At 40.6% G+C, this 15,171-nt stretch overlaps 1 protein-coding gene across 3 annotated transcripts in view; it reads left to right on the forward strand.

The window, feature by feature from the left end:
- Positions 1-15,171, forward strand: part of zfyve26 (zinc finger, FYVE domain containing 26) — a 77,882-nt gene that overhangs the window by 52,883 nt on the left and 9,828 nt on the right. For all 3 annotated transcript variants that reach the window (XM_080203132.1, XM_080203134.1, XM_080203133.1), the window contains 10 exons: positions 2,022-2,050; positions 2,143-2,276; positions 3,592-3,812; positions 6,139-6,286; positions 7,286-7,495; positions 9,431-9,649; positions 10,543-10,740; positions 10,832-11,037; positions 13,428-13,566; positions 13,709-13,768. In XM_080203132.1, coding sequence (XP_080059258.1) covers positions 2,022-2,050; positions 2,143-2,276; positions 3,592-3,812; positions 6,139-6,286; positions 7,286-7,495; positions 9,431-9,649; positions 10,543-10,740; positions 10,832-11,037; positions 13,428-13,566; positions 13,709-13,768 — 1,564 coding nt within the window. The remainder of the gene's footprint in view (positions 1-2,021; positions 2,051-2,142; positions 2,277-3,591; positions 3,813-6,138; positions 6,287-7,285; positions 7,496-9,430; positions 9,650-10,542; positions 10,741-10,831; positions 11,038-13,427; positions 13,567-13,708; positions 13,769-15,171) is intronic.

The raw sequence follows: 15,171 nt of genomic DNA on the forward strand, positions 1-15,171 counted from the left end.
GAGGGAGAATTTAGCATGGGCAATGCACCTAACCAGCATGTCTTTTGGACTGTGGGAGGAAACTAGAACAGCTGGAGGAAACCCACACAGACATGGGGAGAACATGCTAACTCCACAAAGCCACCCACCCAAGCCGGGAATCAAACCCGGGTCCCTGGCGCTGTGAGGCAGCAGTGCTTAATCACTGTGCCACCAATTTGGTGAAAATCAGTACTGCTCAAATGTTCCATGAAGGCATGATTAAATATTTCAGAAAACTTTTCAACTACTTTTGAGAATATTTCTAAAAGATTGAAGCATTGTTTTCTGTGGCAGTACTGTAAGGCACTGTTTCACAGAATGGTAAGGCATGGATGTGTAAATTAATTCTATGCACCCCTTGGTGAAGCATTAACATTGAAAAGAAAACTAATACTGCTTGTAGTATTTGTGTTTTTAAAGTGCACATTGTGGGCATTTCTGAGGTGAAATCTGCTGCACTTTTTTTGGTGTTCTGTTTATGGTTCCTTCACCTTTTCCATGATTACAAATGCTTGTTGCATCAACTGCAATAGACATGTTGGGTTAGTGGTTCTCAAATGGATTTTTAAATGGATTAGTGGTTTGATATAGTAAACGCAAAATATTGCGATGCTGGAAAATCTCAGCAGATGTGACAGCATCTGGAGAGAGAATCGAGCTAACATTTTGAGTCACAGTTAACATTTTGGATCACCCTTCGTCACAATGGTCACCCAGACTCAAAATGTTAGCTCTATTCTCTCCACAGATGCTATCAGATCTGCTGAGATTTTCCAACATTTTTCTGTTTTTGTTGTCTGATGTAGTGATCATTGGGGTGATTAATGATGTGAAAACCTGTATCTTATCTGATTTAGTCTCCAGGGTTGTATGTTATTTCCTTTTTTTAAATGTTTCCACACGGTGGCACAGTGATTAGCACTGCTGTCTCACAACACCAGGGACCCGGGTTCGATTCCTGGCCTGGGTCCCTGTCTGTGTGGAGTTTACACATTCTCCCTATGTCTGTGTGAGTTTCCTCCGGTTCCCTCCCACAGTCCAAAGACGTGCTGATTAGGTGCAATGGCCATGCTAAACTTTCCTTTTGTGTACCTGAACAGGCGCTGGAGCATGGTGACTAGGGGATTTTCACAGTGACCTTCATTGCAGTGTTAATGTAAGCCTGCTTGTGACACTAATAAATAAACTCTTCTACTTTATAAATTCTTGTATCTATATTTGATTTGCCACAGTACCACAACTGATAGGGGTGTGCAATTAAAGCATGATTTCCCTCCCTTGCGATAGTTCAGAGATACCATTCAGTGGTGCTGAAGGAAAGATTTAGGGCTCTGACTGTACCATGGTTTAAGCCTGTAAATAGCACAAACTGGAGATTGAACCTTGACTTTACTACTTTGGCTCAGTGCTTACACTCCATGGTTTATTTACTCCCCAGTCAGTAGAAAATGCTTCTTGTACAACAGTTTGCCAAGGAAAGTAAAGAACAAATTTCCACTTAAGGCATGGGGTTCCTTTTGGAACTATTCCTTGGAAACCAATGGAGATTGGTACATTTGAGAGAAAATTGTTTTTCTTTATTGACGAATATAATTTAAAAGAAAGATGGTATTTTTCAGGCTTTTCTACAAACTTAGCTTATTTACAAAATGAATAAATTATGCATTTCTAAATGATGGAGTGTACCACTTTAATTATACTGTCTATAGAAAGTGTCTTGCAATTTATCAGTTATTCTATATGAATACAGGTGCAATATCTGGCTGACTGAAAACTATTGTGACCCTAATGAATCAACTCTTATTTTATAAATTCCTGTTTTTGAAATGGTGTGTTAGTCCAGTTTCAGGGGCTCTCAATTTTAGGCACTGTACAGATTGGGCATGAAAAATCTGAAATCCAGCATGGTCGTGGTCCTGAATGTGCCAGATTTTGGACATTGTATTTCTATAGATTATTTTATGATCTTTGTTCACTGTGTTTATTTTTATTTCCTATAGTGAAAAAGAACAACTCGATCAAGGAGAAGGTGAGAACAGCTAGGTGATAGTTTGTGTAAATGTTCTGATTTGTTTTCCTAACTAAATGACCAATGTTTGCCATTCTATTTCTGTGTAATAGATCCCATAAGTTGTGAGAGTGGGTCAGATCTTGCTATAGCACTCCAGATGCCGCGGATGTCAGAAACACAATGGAACCTGACTCTGAACGAAGATGAGAATGAAAATGAGCGCTGTGAGTTTTTCTATGAGCAGGTGAGAGATATAAACCCATTGACTTGGTCTTGGACCTTTCTTACACTTATTGCAGGAATGCCTGACAGTAACAAATTCAATTAGATGCAGTTTCTGAAATATGAATCTCGGGTGCGATTTGCAACCATAGAAAATGTTGCTGTTTCAAAAGAAAAACAACACTTGTGTTTTCAGACAGTGCCTTTAAGAACTTCAGAAGGACTTAGACAAAGTGTTGGAGTAGGCAGAAAGAGGTTCGAATTGGAGATGCGTTTTGGTAGGAAGAACACGGAAAGACAATAGAAAAATAGAGGTAGTATAATTAAGGGGTGCAGGAGCAGAAAGACCTGGGTGTATTTGTGCATGGATCATTGAAGGTGGCAGGGCAGGTGGAGAGAGCAGTTAATAAAACATTTAGTATTCTGAGCTTTATTAACAGGGGCATAGAGTTCAAGAGTAAAGAGGTTGTGTTGAGCTTATCCAAGATACTAGTTAGACCTCAGCTGGAGTATTGTGTACAGCTTGGGACACCACACTATAAGAAGGATGCAAACCCATTGGAAAGAGTGCAGGAGGTTTGCAAGAATGGTTCCAGGGGTGAGAAACTTCATCATGAGAATAGATTGGAGAGGTTGGGACTGTTCTTGGAGAGAAGGCAGCTTAGAGGGGTTGTGATTGAGATGCTCAAAATCATGAGGGGGCTGGACTAGGGAGAAACTGTTCCTGCTTGTACAAGAACGAGAAGGCACAGATTTAAAGTGATTTGCAGTAGAAGCAAATGTGATGTGAGAAAAAACTTTTTCACACTAAATGGTTTGGGTCAGAAATGCCCTGTCTGGATGTGTGATGGAGGCATTTAAGAGAGCATTAGATGATTACTTGATGTTCAGGGGTATGCGGGAAAGGCAGGGGAATAGCACTAAATCATGTTCGTTTGGAGAGCTGATGCGGACACAATGGGCCAAATGATCCCCTGCATTGTAACAATTCTGTGATATATGACGTGTGTTGCAGGATGGGTAGGAAGGTAAATGGGACTGCAGGCAGTACACTACAATTGTTGTGAATGTCCGTGAGCTAGCATGGGATATAATTGTTCCAAGATTTTTTTTCCTGGTTACTGTTTGTGATCTTTCCTCAAAAACCCTACTAGGTAGTGAGGAGCCATGGGTAATAGGAGCTGAAGGACAAGCTATTTTGAAAACTGCTTTCATTTTGTTGCAGCTTCTTTTGGACAGGATGCAGGAAATGCTTGGAAGCACGTTGTCTTTGAAGAATGGTAGGAAACCTGTAGAAATGAGGGCACTGAATTAAAATATATAAACTTGTTTCACAGGCTCCCAGTGCCTCCTTGTGCATTGCCATCCTGAATCTGCACAGTAACTGTATGGTGTGTGGACATCAGCTGATAGATCACTGCAGCAGACTGTCTCGAGCACTAACAAATCCAGAAGTTGATTCCTGTCTCTTAATGGATATCATGAAGCAACTTCTGTTCAGTGCAAAAATGATGTTCGTCAAAGCGGGCAGGAGCCAAGACCTGGCCCTTTGTGACAGGTGAGTCACATTTTACGTTTGGAAATTCTTCCTTGAAAGCTGGGATTTTCCTTGCTTACGGTGTTAAACTGAATCTGCAGTGTGCTGTGACTTATCCACAGTTCTTCACGCACTCATGGATTCCATGACGCAGTGTAATCTCCATAGTGCAGAAGAAGGCCATTCAGCCCATTGTGTCTACACTGACAACAATGCCACCTAGGCCCTATCCCTGCAACCCACATACTTACCCCACTAATTCCTCTAACCTACACATCTTGGGACACTAAAGGGCAATTTAGCCTGGCCAGTGCACCTAACCTGCACATCTGTAGACTGTGGGAGGAAGCAGGATCACCCAGAGGAAACCCAGGGCAACACTGAGAGAATATCTATGTGGAGTTTGCACAATGACCAACCCAGATCCCTGGAGTTGAGGCAGCAGTGCTAACCACTGTGCCACTTGCTAACATTTGTTGTAAATTTGGTTGCCACCGCCCCCCTGCCATTCCCAAGCTGCTCAATAAGCTCATAGTGCCATTGAGCTTTTTTTTTTACCAGGAAGCCCCAGATTTATGGACAGTGAGGTGGATGTTAAAATAGATAATGCTGGAAATAGGTAGCAGCTGTGGAGAGAGAAACGGAGTTAACGTTTCTGGCCGATGACGTTTCATTGGATCCATTGACCTGAAATATTTACTGTTTTTCTTGGTGGGTGCTGCCCAACCTGCAGAATATTTCTAGCACCTTTTTGTTTTGATTTTGGATTCCAGCGTTGGCTTTTGAGGGTGTTGTTTGGTGATTCCTGGGAAAACAGAGGAAAAATGAACCCATCCTGGAAAAATGTGAATGTTAAATGAGGGCGGACTGTTGATTATATCAAATGTAGTTGCTACTCTAGACCACATTTGGATGTGCAGAATAGCCATTTATTGCAAGGCTGCTGCTGCCAGCACCATTCTTGGATCCTATAACTTGCAGGCATCAAGGGACTAAATGAGTAGTGAAAAGCCTTGTGCATTGGTGGTATTGAATTCTGATGCAAGCAAGCATCACCAGTTTTGGTCTCCTCTGCTGTACTGTACTGTTCAACAAAATCAGCACCAAATGAATCTAACTTTAAGCTATGTTCTATTTTGAGTGTGAAGCACAGTGCAAACGTTGACTCAATCCTTATTCACTTTCAGCCTTTGCTCAGATCACCTTGTAACTTGCTATTAATGAGCAACTCAAGCATGATACGTTTTTCAATTTGCTCACTCCCCATAAACTCATTGCATTTTTACAGTCAGGTTTCTGGGTCACCTTCAAGCGGGAATAATTTGCGTAATCATAAACTCTGATGGTGATAGTAAACCATTCTTATTTATGCCCAAATAAGTTCTTGTCATTCTGGAAATGTATCTGAATTCTGCTTCAGGGTGTATTGTGAGTAGAAGTTTATCTTATTCGTGATATAACCAACAATTGCAGTGTAAATGTTAACATGACAAGTGCTGGTCTGTTTCGAAATTGCATACTGTATTCAGTTCAGTGGTAACCGAATAAAATGTAGTTGATAGAATTCCTACAGTGCAGAGGAGGCCATTCAGCCCATTGATCCTGCACTAATGACAATTCCACCCAGGCCCTATCTCAGTTACCCGCTGTTAATCACCCTGACACTAAGGGACAATTTACCATGGCTCATCCACCTAACCGGCATATCTTTGGACTGTGGTTGGAAACCGATGCAGACACGGGGAGAATGTACAGACTGTGCACCGACAGTGACCCGAAGCCAGAATTGAACCCGGGTTGCTGGTGCTGTGAGGTGGCAACACTAACCACTGTGCTACCATGCCGCTCTTTGATGGATAAAGCTTGGACTTAAGTAACACTTTACCATGTTCTCAGATTCCTCAGAGTTCCACAACCAATTAATTACTTTTAAAGTGGGCTCACTTTTGTTTCCCTACATTATAATAATGACTGACTTCAAAAACAGGTCATGTTCTTGAAGCCCTGGAGGAATTGTCGCAATATAAATAGAATTTTATTTCAGTTGCACTTTGTCCATGTACTTGCAAAGTGGTAGCAACAGGCATGTTGTGAACCTCAGTCTCTTATGTTGTGCCTCAAAACTCGATCACAGACTGTGTAGCCTGCTCCTGTGCAACATGGTGACCCTAAAGAGTTTGTCTAAGTGTTTGCTCCACTTGAAAATGTGTAGAAAATCTCTGTGGCATCTTGTGTCAGTTTGTCACCTTAAGAGATATAGAAGTTAAACAAGCTGTCCAAAAAACTCAGGATTTCTTGTAGAAATATCCCTCAGGTTTAATTTTCTGCTTTCTGTCCCTTCGTGCAGCTATATCAGCAAGGTGGATGTGGTGAAGATTTTAGTTGCTGCTAATTATCAGGATGTGCCTTCTCTGGAACAAATCCTTAAGCCAGCAGCTATCACAAGACTGAGGAATAAGCTTTTGGAAACGGAATACTATGAACTGGCTGTTGAGGTTAGTCAAGATGTTTTGCTTTTCTTCGGTCGGAAATGAATTTAATATTTGATAAAGCTGTAACAGTTGTGGAGATTTCAAAGTACTGGGAAATTGCCTCTCTGGACTATAAACTTCTTGCAGTGCTATTCAAAAACTCCACATTTAATTAATTATAGGAGAATTGAAGCCACTATGGCTATATTACATCCATGCCTTTGTTACACATGGTCTTAAGGGACAGAATTCTCCCAAAAAGATTCAAAGTGTTGAATTTGCGTAAAAGCTGGAATAAATCCCGCTGGTTTTTTCAAAATGAATTTTTCGCACTCGCGCATCACAGAGACCCTAGCTTGAATCATGCTATCAATCAGTGGGCAGGGTCTGGTCCTGCTGGAGAGGCCAGCAGCATAGTGCTGAGTGGGCCACTGTGCATACACTGATCTGTACATATGCAGTAGGCTGCATTGCTGGCCTCCCAATCTCTGGCCAGCTCCGTGACCTTGAGTCGCTGGCCGTGTGACTGCCCTCTGCTATCTGTATCCTTATTCGGATTAGTCTCAGAATCCAGAATACTTCTGACATTCAACCAATTACTTAGCGATGCCCTGCAATGTCATTTTAGATGATTCTTTCAGTTCCTGTATTGAGACTTGAGTCCACAATGTTATAACTGTAGGTTTAACATGCTGCTGCTGAACCAACCACTTGATGGTACCCTAGGCTTTAAGCTATTAGGAAGATTTCAATTCAACTCCTGAACTAAACTTTTAATCCAGCCCACAGTTTGTTGATGCAAACTAATTTCTTTTAAACCAGTTTCCAGAGCTTTCTTTCCTCCTGACCTTGTAAATAACTCATATGATTCCCTGTTGTGTTGGATTTTGACAGTAATATTTTTGTGGTATGTTCTTCTTTAAGAAGCTAAAGCAGTTACTTTAAGATGTGGAAATAAAATGGTGGTCAGTTTGTATTGTGACAAGTGACTGTTTGATAATGTTGATTGCTTTCATGTTTTAGGTTTCAACTAAGAGTCAACTTGATCCAGGTGGAGTCTGGCATGCTTGGGGGTTAGCCTGCCTCAAAGTGGGGAACCTGTGTGCAGCTCGGGAGAAATTCAGTCGCTGCTTAAAGTCACCATTCGATCGAAACCAACTGAGTCTTGGTCCTCCACTCCTGCAAGAAATAGTGCAGCACCTGGAGACGTCTGTTAAACCAGTTTTGCCCGTGGTAATGAGTGCTTTTATTTTGTATCAACATCTGAAAATGCTAAACCTAGTTATGTGCCACTGTGCCGACTAATTTGGCTTTGACATTATCCTCTGAGACGTACGGTATTAAATGTCCATTGTTTATGTTTGCTAAAAGATTTCCCCTTTCCATCTACAATGATTTAAGCGTAAGTAGTATTACCAGAAATGAAACTATCTCACTTCTGAATGGGTCATCAGTAAACAAGGGACGTACTTCAGGAAGAATCTCTTGTCTCAAGTCATTGCAGCATTAGATATTTACTTTATTTAATTCAAAGCTAGGTTAAAATGATCAGAGAGCTGAGGCCCAATGTAAATATGATTACTTTGACAGTTGTATATAAAAGTTATTGATATTAGAAAAATTAATTGTATTTCTAGTGTCTTTCCTTAAAATATGCTGCCCTTTTTTTTCCCCCAAGATAAAATGTTCATCAAAGATCAACCTTTCTGTGATTTGCATAGTTTTATTCAGTGAATGTGAAATCCCTAAACCGAGCAGTTTCTTCTGATCCTCCTGTGTTGAGTGCGGATAGACCCCACTGAACTTGTGGATTGGACGCTCTTCTATGATGTGCTGCACAGCTTACTGTCTCACACAGGGGGCTGGTACTGATGCCCCATTTGTGGAGGTTGACCAAGCAGGGGCCATGGCCACTCCTGAATTTGTAGAGGGCAGATCACGCTTTCCTTGGAAAATTGAAACCAGGTGGCTGTAGGGTTGGAACCAGATACTTGTTTGTTGTATGCAATAATTCCCATTCATTTGTCCAGATGGAATTTGCACAGTGAATAACTAAAATTAATGTTAAAGAAAAGAAGGAACTGCAACATGGTGCTTGGCTGTAGACAGAAGCTAGCAGTTCACAGCTTTTAAATTCAAGCTGCTTTTCAACAAAGGTTTGAATAATACAAAGCTTGGAAAGTTGCAGCTGATTTGCATAAGGAAAAGTGGATAAAGTAAAGATACATGGGAGGATTTCCTTCCACTAGGTCTGCGGACTTGTGAACAAGTCTCTGGAATTCACACAGCCACTACTATCCAGAAGTTAAAGTTTCTCACATCTTTAATGCAGGGAAAATCTCAGTGAATAAAGCAACTCTTTCAGGAAGTGGAAACATGCAAGCTATATATGAGTGTTATAGATGCTTGCATCTAGAATCAACTCGATTGTTGATGGAAGAGTAAAGATTTTGAGCAAGGGTGCCCACTTTGAGAGGAATTGGCACGTGGCCACAAATGGGATGAAAATCGTGCTAGCTTTCTGAAGTGAAGCTTGTATTTCCCTTCATTCCCTTCCCTTCAAAAGTAAAACCTTTCATGGATAGCTGCAATTGGTCTATTTTCTAGAAAATAATTGTCCTTGCTCGGAATTTAAAAAAATAATCTCCATGTATTGAAAAATAGTGACTCAGTGCAGTTCTATTCATATAGCTGGAAATGGGTCTATCACAAAAAAAAGTCGTCTTATCTACCACGTGCAAATATCCTGATTTTTAAATAACTGAAAATAGCTTTAAAAACTACGTAGGACCACTTCATTTCTGTAAAGTAACCAATTAATGGGTACCTTGAGTAATTTTAATATCAATGCATCTTATCTTTCAAAAACAAATATTTACTTTTAAGACCTGCTCTGGTTGCAAACTGACCCAGGTAGTGAAAATTTGTTATGTTGATGGAATCGATTTGGATCTGTGAACAGTTATGAGAGGAGTTGGCTTCCAGCATGATATTTTTGAGCAGTCATAAAAGTTTATGAAAACTTGATTGATGCAGGAAGTAACGTGATCTTAAAAATTTCTTGATGGTTTTCTCTAGTTGGACCGGTTCAGGGTAAGTTGTTTGGAAATGTGAGCCCGTTGTTTTAATCTGATGGTTTTACGTTTATTTTCATTTGTAATTAATCAGCAGGATGACGACATCCTTGCCTCACTGAGAGAATTGGAGGCTGTCCTGAAGGGTGAAGGTGCAAGCTTTGAAAATATGGGGGATGGGAAGATCAAGCATCAGGTCTTTTACCAGGAGTGCCTGTTCTACTTGCAAACTTATGGTACTAACCTGGCCATCATTAGTTTTTATATGAGACACAATTGCATGAGAGAAGCATTGCAGCATTTGTTGGATAAGGTAAGACATTGGTGTTGCCATACTTGGATAAATGCTTTATCAAACAACAATGCGTACTGTATAAGATTACTGTGGCGCAAAGGGATGGTAGTAATATGCTGCACTGATGCACCCTGGATACTGATTGTGTGGATTCAGCTGCAGAATTTCCCACCCAAGGCCAGGGACGGGAATGTGGGACGCCTCCTGCTTTGTCAATGTGGGAAATTTGAGAATGCCCACGAACAATGTCATTTAACACTCTGAATATTTACTTTTTTCAAACAGTGTGTGGCAAAACAGCTTCCAAAATTTTCTTGAATCTCAACTTTGCTGTAATTGCCAGGGAATCTTAAAACTAGAGGTTATAAAATCGAAGGGTAATAATAAACCCCATGGGGAACTTGGGAGAGATTTCTTTAACCAGGAATTGGGTAGAATGTAGAGTGGTTCAGGTGAATAGCATTGATGCCTTTAATGCTAATTTAGATGAGCGCATGAGAGAGAAAGGAATAGAGGGATATATTGATGGGATTAGATGAAGAGGGATGAGATGGTGTTTGTGTGGAGCGTAAATACCAGCAGATATCATACTGGTTGGACGAAATGGTCTGTTTTTCTGGAGTGGGTCAGTGGAAACCTGTTTAAGCTTAATATTTCTGGCTTTTGAAGTTTAAAAAAAGTTGATGGTGGGAATTTGAAATAGAAAGAGAATATTCTGCAAATAAACTGCAGGCCAATCGGTAATCAGAAAGAGGTGGCTTAGGTTAGTGATTTTTCACCTGGTCTGGACTTACTTTTTCAGATCCTTATTTGCCTGCTATATTTTCCCATGCTTAATTCACTGTTTCTAACTTGAGTTGTAATTGAAGCGCAGGCTTGTGTTTTAGATGGTGTGTGCCTCTCACTTTCAGGGTTGCCCTGAAGAGGTGTTCATACAAGGGATTTTTAAACCAAGCTATGAAACTGGAAAACTGCATGCATTAGAAAACCTGATGGAACACATGGATCCAAGCCTGGAGAAATGGAGTTGCCATTTAATTGCATCTTGCAAGCATTTGCAAACAAAGGGATTTTTCAACATTCTGTACGATCTGCAGCAATTTATGAAGGTAATTACTATATTTGTCTTGTGTGATAATCCTTTTTCTGAGGGATTTCAGTAGATGTACGGAACAACGTGTTGTAATGTGTTCATTTCAGGATTACATGCGAGCAGCCATGACATGCATCAGGTTTTTCAGTCACAAAGCTGAATCCTACAGAGAACTGGGAGCCAACCAACACTGGCTGACGGAAGCTAAAGGTCACCTGAAAACATACTTGCAAGAAGTATCTAATCGCAGCTCGTCGAGAAAGAAAATTGCCAGCTCTTATCGCAAAAAAATGTCTGCAGCAGATGTCTCCAGGTAGATTTTTAAAAAAAATTCATTGAAGGATGTGGGTGTCACTGGCAAGGCCGACATTTGTTGCTTGTCCCTAATTGCCCGTGAGAAGACGGCAGTGAGTCGCCGCCTTGAACTGTGGTAATCCAACTTTTTTGCAGCGATACGAGACAGCTTAGTGACTTGCTAGACCATTTTGCAAAGCAGTTCAGAATCAGTCATAATCCCTTAGGCCTGGAGACACATGTAGGCCTGACTGGGTAAGGATGGCAGATTTCTTTCTCTTAAGGACATTAGTACAGTAGGTGGGATTTTATGATGATCAATAATGGCTTCATGGTTGCCATTACTGAGACTAGATTTCAATTAATTGGAATTTGTTAGTTAACAAACTTAAATTCCACCAGCTGTTGTGGGATTTGAGACTGTGCTCCCAGAGCATTAGGCTGGTTCTCTGGATTACTAGTCTGTTGACATTACTGTTTTCTCAAATTAAAAAAAAATCTACAGTCCTATAGGGTGGCACGATGGCACAGTGGTTAGTACTGCTGCCTCACAGCACCTGGGCTTGATTCCCAGCTTTGGGTCACTGTCTGTGTGGGATCTGCATATTCTCCGTGTCTGCGTGGGTTTCCTCCGGGTGCTCTAGTTTCCTCCCACAGTCCAAAAACATGCTGGTTAGGTGCATTGGCCATGCTAAATTCTCCCTGTGTGCCTGAGCAGGTGCCGGAGTGTGGTGACTAGGGGATTTTCACAGTAACTTCATTGCATTAGTAAGCCTTATTTGTTGACATTGATAAATAAACTTAAACTTTGATATGCACTCACACATGTAAGCTTTGGTATCATTTTGTCATATTTGGGAGCCCAAATGCAAATTGGAAAGTGGGAATTAAGATTAAAATGAGCGGTTAGTTTCCTTTGTTGGCCAGCGCAGACGTGATGGACCGAATGGCCTCTTTCTGTGCTGTAACCTGTCTATGTTTCTAAGTTCAGGCCGAGTTGTTGGCACTGAGCTCTTGCATAAGAACATAAGAAATAGGAGCAGGAGTAGGCCATCTAGTCCTTCGAGCCTGCCCCGCCATTCAATAAGATCATGGCTGATCTGAAGTGAATCAGTTCCACTTTCCCACTTTCTCCCCATAACCCTTAATTCTCTTGTCTATCAGAAATCTATCTACCCATGACTTAAATATATTCAACGAGGTAGCCTCCACCACTTCAATGGGCAGAGAATTCCAGAGATTCACCACCCTTTGAGTGAAGAAGTTCCTCCTCACCTGCCAATGAATTCTTGAGCAAAAATCAACCAGTGATGCAAGTACCAATATTAAAAAAGCTTTTCTGTTTTTCAATAACTTGCAGTTCTCAAAATTCTGAAAATTCCCACCAAATGTTGAAGTAATTTTCCTAACCTATAGGAATGTTACCATTGCTAATTAGAACGTGTCTAATAAGCTTGTTTCTGATCTCTTTAGATTGGAGAAAATTATGGTAGTCATTTATAAATGAATGTGACCAGCTCTTCCTGTACTGTTAATATGGCAATGAAATTCTGGGAAATGGAATAGTGATGCGTGTACCATTTATTGAATACAAAAAAAAAGGAACCTCCCTCAAATCTCTTGCTACAGGAGAAAAATCCTTATCGTTCTGTGATGATAGAGTTGCCACCCTAGGGATAATGTGTCAAGTGAAAGAGACAGAGATCGCAAATTCCTTCATTAACATATTGTATCAATCTCTTGAAATCCTGTACCTCAGCACTGTGGGATCACAGTGACTATAATAACAGCAGTCAGTGAAGGAGGAGCCCATCATTGCTGCCTTGGGGCAATTAGACTTGGGCAATAAATATGACCTGGTTAGTACCACTCACGTCCTGAGAATAAATTAAAAAAAAACTTTGATCAGTTTGATTGGCATCACTTAAGTTTTAGTTTGGTCAACTGTAGCTCACCCTTTTTTTAATTCATTGGACATGGGCGTGGTGGGATTCAAACCTGGGGCCCCCAGAACATTAGCTGAGTTTCTGGATTAATAGTCTGATGATGTTGTTTCCCCTCTGTGTCACAAAGAGTGTGTTCAAGGAGGAAGAAGTTGAATGCTGTTTTTAGTGTCATGATGTGGAGATGCCGGCGTTAGACTGAAGTTGTGAGACTTCTTACTGTCTTTAGTGTCTACCAGTTGCTTGCTATTGTACTTTTTTTAAAAAGGAGAATGACAAAGTATAAAAGAGCTTCTTTCTTTCATGTCAATAGTTTGCCAGTTTTAATTGAGCTGCTGTAAGAGTACAGGGAGATTGCGGATTGCATGCACATGGGGCATGCAAATCAAAGTTATAACTGCAGAGCTCAATGTTGCCTACCATTTGACCTATTTGCTACCAGGATCTTTTTGCCTATTTATTATAGATACATAAATACAATTGAGCTGCAAATTGAAGTAACCAAGTTCCTACATCGCTGTGAGACCTCAGGAACTTCGAAGAGCAGTGGTCCACCTGCCAATCTCTTTGGAAGTACCAAAATGAAGATGGAAGTTGCATGCAAGGTGTGTTATCCTGATGCATTGTGTTCTGAAGCATTATTCATGGGAGCACATATGAAGATACCAAGAACCATTTTAATATATAACTAATACTTCGATCTAGTTGTCAATAATTTTTTACTGATACTCATGCTCTCTGCTGTAGGTGCTTCTTGGTGGCAAAAATATTGAAGAAGGCTTTGGAATTTCTTTCAGAGTTATTCAGGTAATGAAATGTTATTTTTCTGATGTAATAGCACTCAGTATTGCATTCAAATATTGCATTGTATTATGTTATAGCACTCAGTATTGCCCTGGGTGGCACAGTGGTTAGCACTGCTGCTTCACAGCGCCAGGGACCGGGGTTTGATTCCCTGCTTGGGTCACTGTCTGTGAGCAGTTTGCACATTTACCCCGTGTCTGTGTGGGTTTCCTCCCACAGTTTGAAAGACGTGATGGTTAGGTGCATTGACCCGATTGTGGCGACTAGGGGAATTTCACAATAACTTGATTGCAGTGTTAATGTAAGCCTTACTTGTAACTAATAATAAATAAACTAAAAGTTCATAATTCTAGATCTTGACCTGTCTGTTTTGTTGTTCTTTGCAGTTTTGTTTTTTTGCTCTCAGATGGCAGCTATTCAAAATCCTGCCATTCGCACCTCTTCTTGTCGCATCTTTTGCTTCTTGGCCCATTACCCCTCCCTTTGGCCTTACACCATGAAACCTTATCATTTAATTTCCCTGCCATCCATCTCCCCACCATCCTTTCTTATTTTTCTTCCCACCTTTATCCCTTTCACTTACTCAAAAACTGTTGCATTTCTAACTTTTCTCAGTACGGATGAAAGGTCACAGACCTGAAACGTTAACTCTGTTTCTGTCTCCACTGATGCTGCCAGACCTGCTGAGTATTTCCAGCATTTTCTGTTTCTTTTTAAATTTCAGCTTTCCAACGTCCATAGAATTTCAGTTTTTATTTTCAGTTCCTGTGATGTAGCTGTATGGCTTTGAAGGGTCCAGTTTTGATCCTTATTTTAAGTTGCTCGCTCTTGGTAATACAGATGTTGAGGTGCTACACTTAAATCCGTGCAGTTAACCTCCAGGAGAAGAAAATCCTCAAGTTAAGATTCTGCTTCTGAATCCTATTCTGTGGCTCTGCTGGAAGGTGTATATGAATGGCTGTTAGCTCAGGATAAGAAGGAACATTGTGCAAATGTCCAGATTTACTAATAAGAAATCTGGTTGAAACATTGGAGAGAAGCTGAGATCCCTGGCACCTTATCCCTACAAGACACCATGTCCTAGCAGAGGAAAAGGCATCTCCTTAAACGTACTGTTTTGAGGGGTGTCTCTTTAGTACCGACAGGTGAACAGAGGGATACCATCAGATTTGAAATTGGAAAAGTGCATTAAATGAAAATTCAAAGCAAATATTAAAAAGAACTGCAAAAAGGAAAACAGTAAAGTTAAGGAGTTAAACAGACGATATATAGCAATGAAAAGGTACGTTCTTAATAAGATGACAGCTAGAGTAAAGCTAATAAGAGATAACGGAGATAAGCTAGCAGTGGAAAGTGAGATTGGAACTTGCGTTAAGTATCGCACTCTGCCAGAGGAGATGGATATT

This window comes from Carcharhinus amblyrhynchos, chromosome 14 (assembly GCF_965287045.1).
Source record: "Carcharhinus amblyrhynchos chromosome 14, sCarAmb.v2.hapA, whole genome shotgun sequence".
Lineage (NCBI taxonomy): Eukaryota > Metazoa > Chordata > Chondrichthyes > Carcharhiniformes > Carcharhinidae > Carcharhinus > Carcharhinus amblyrhynchos.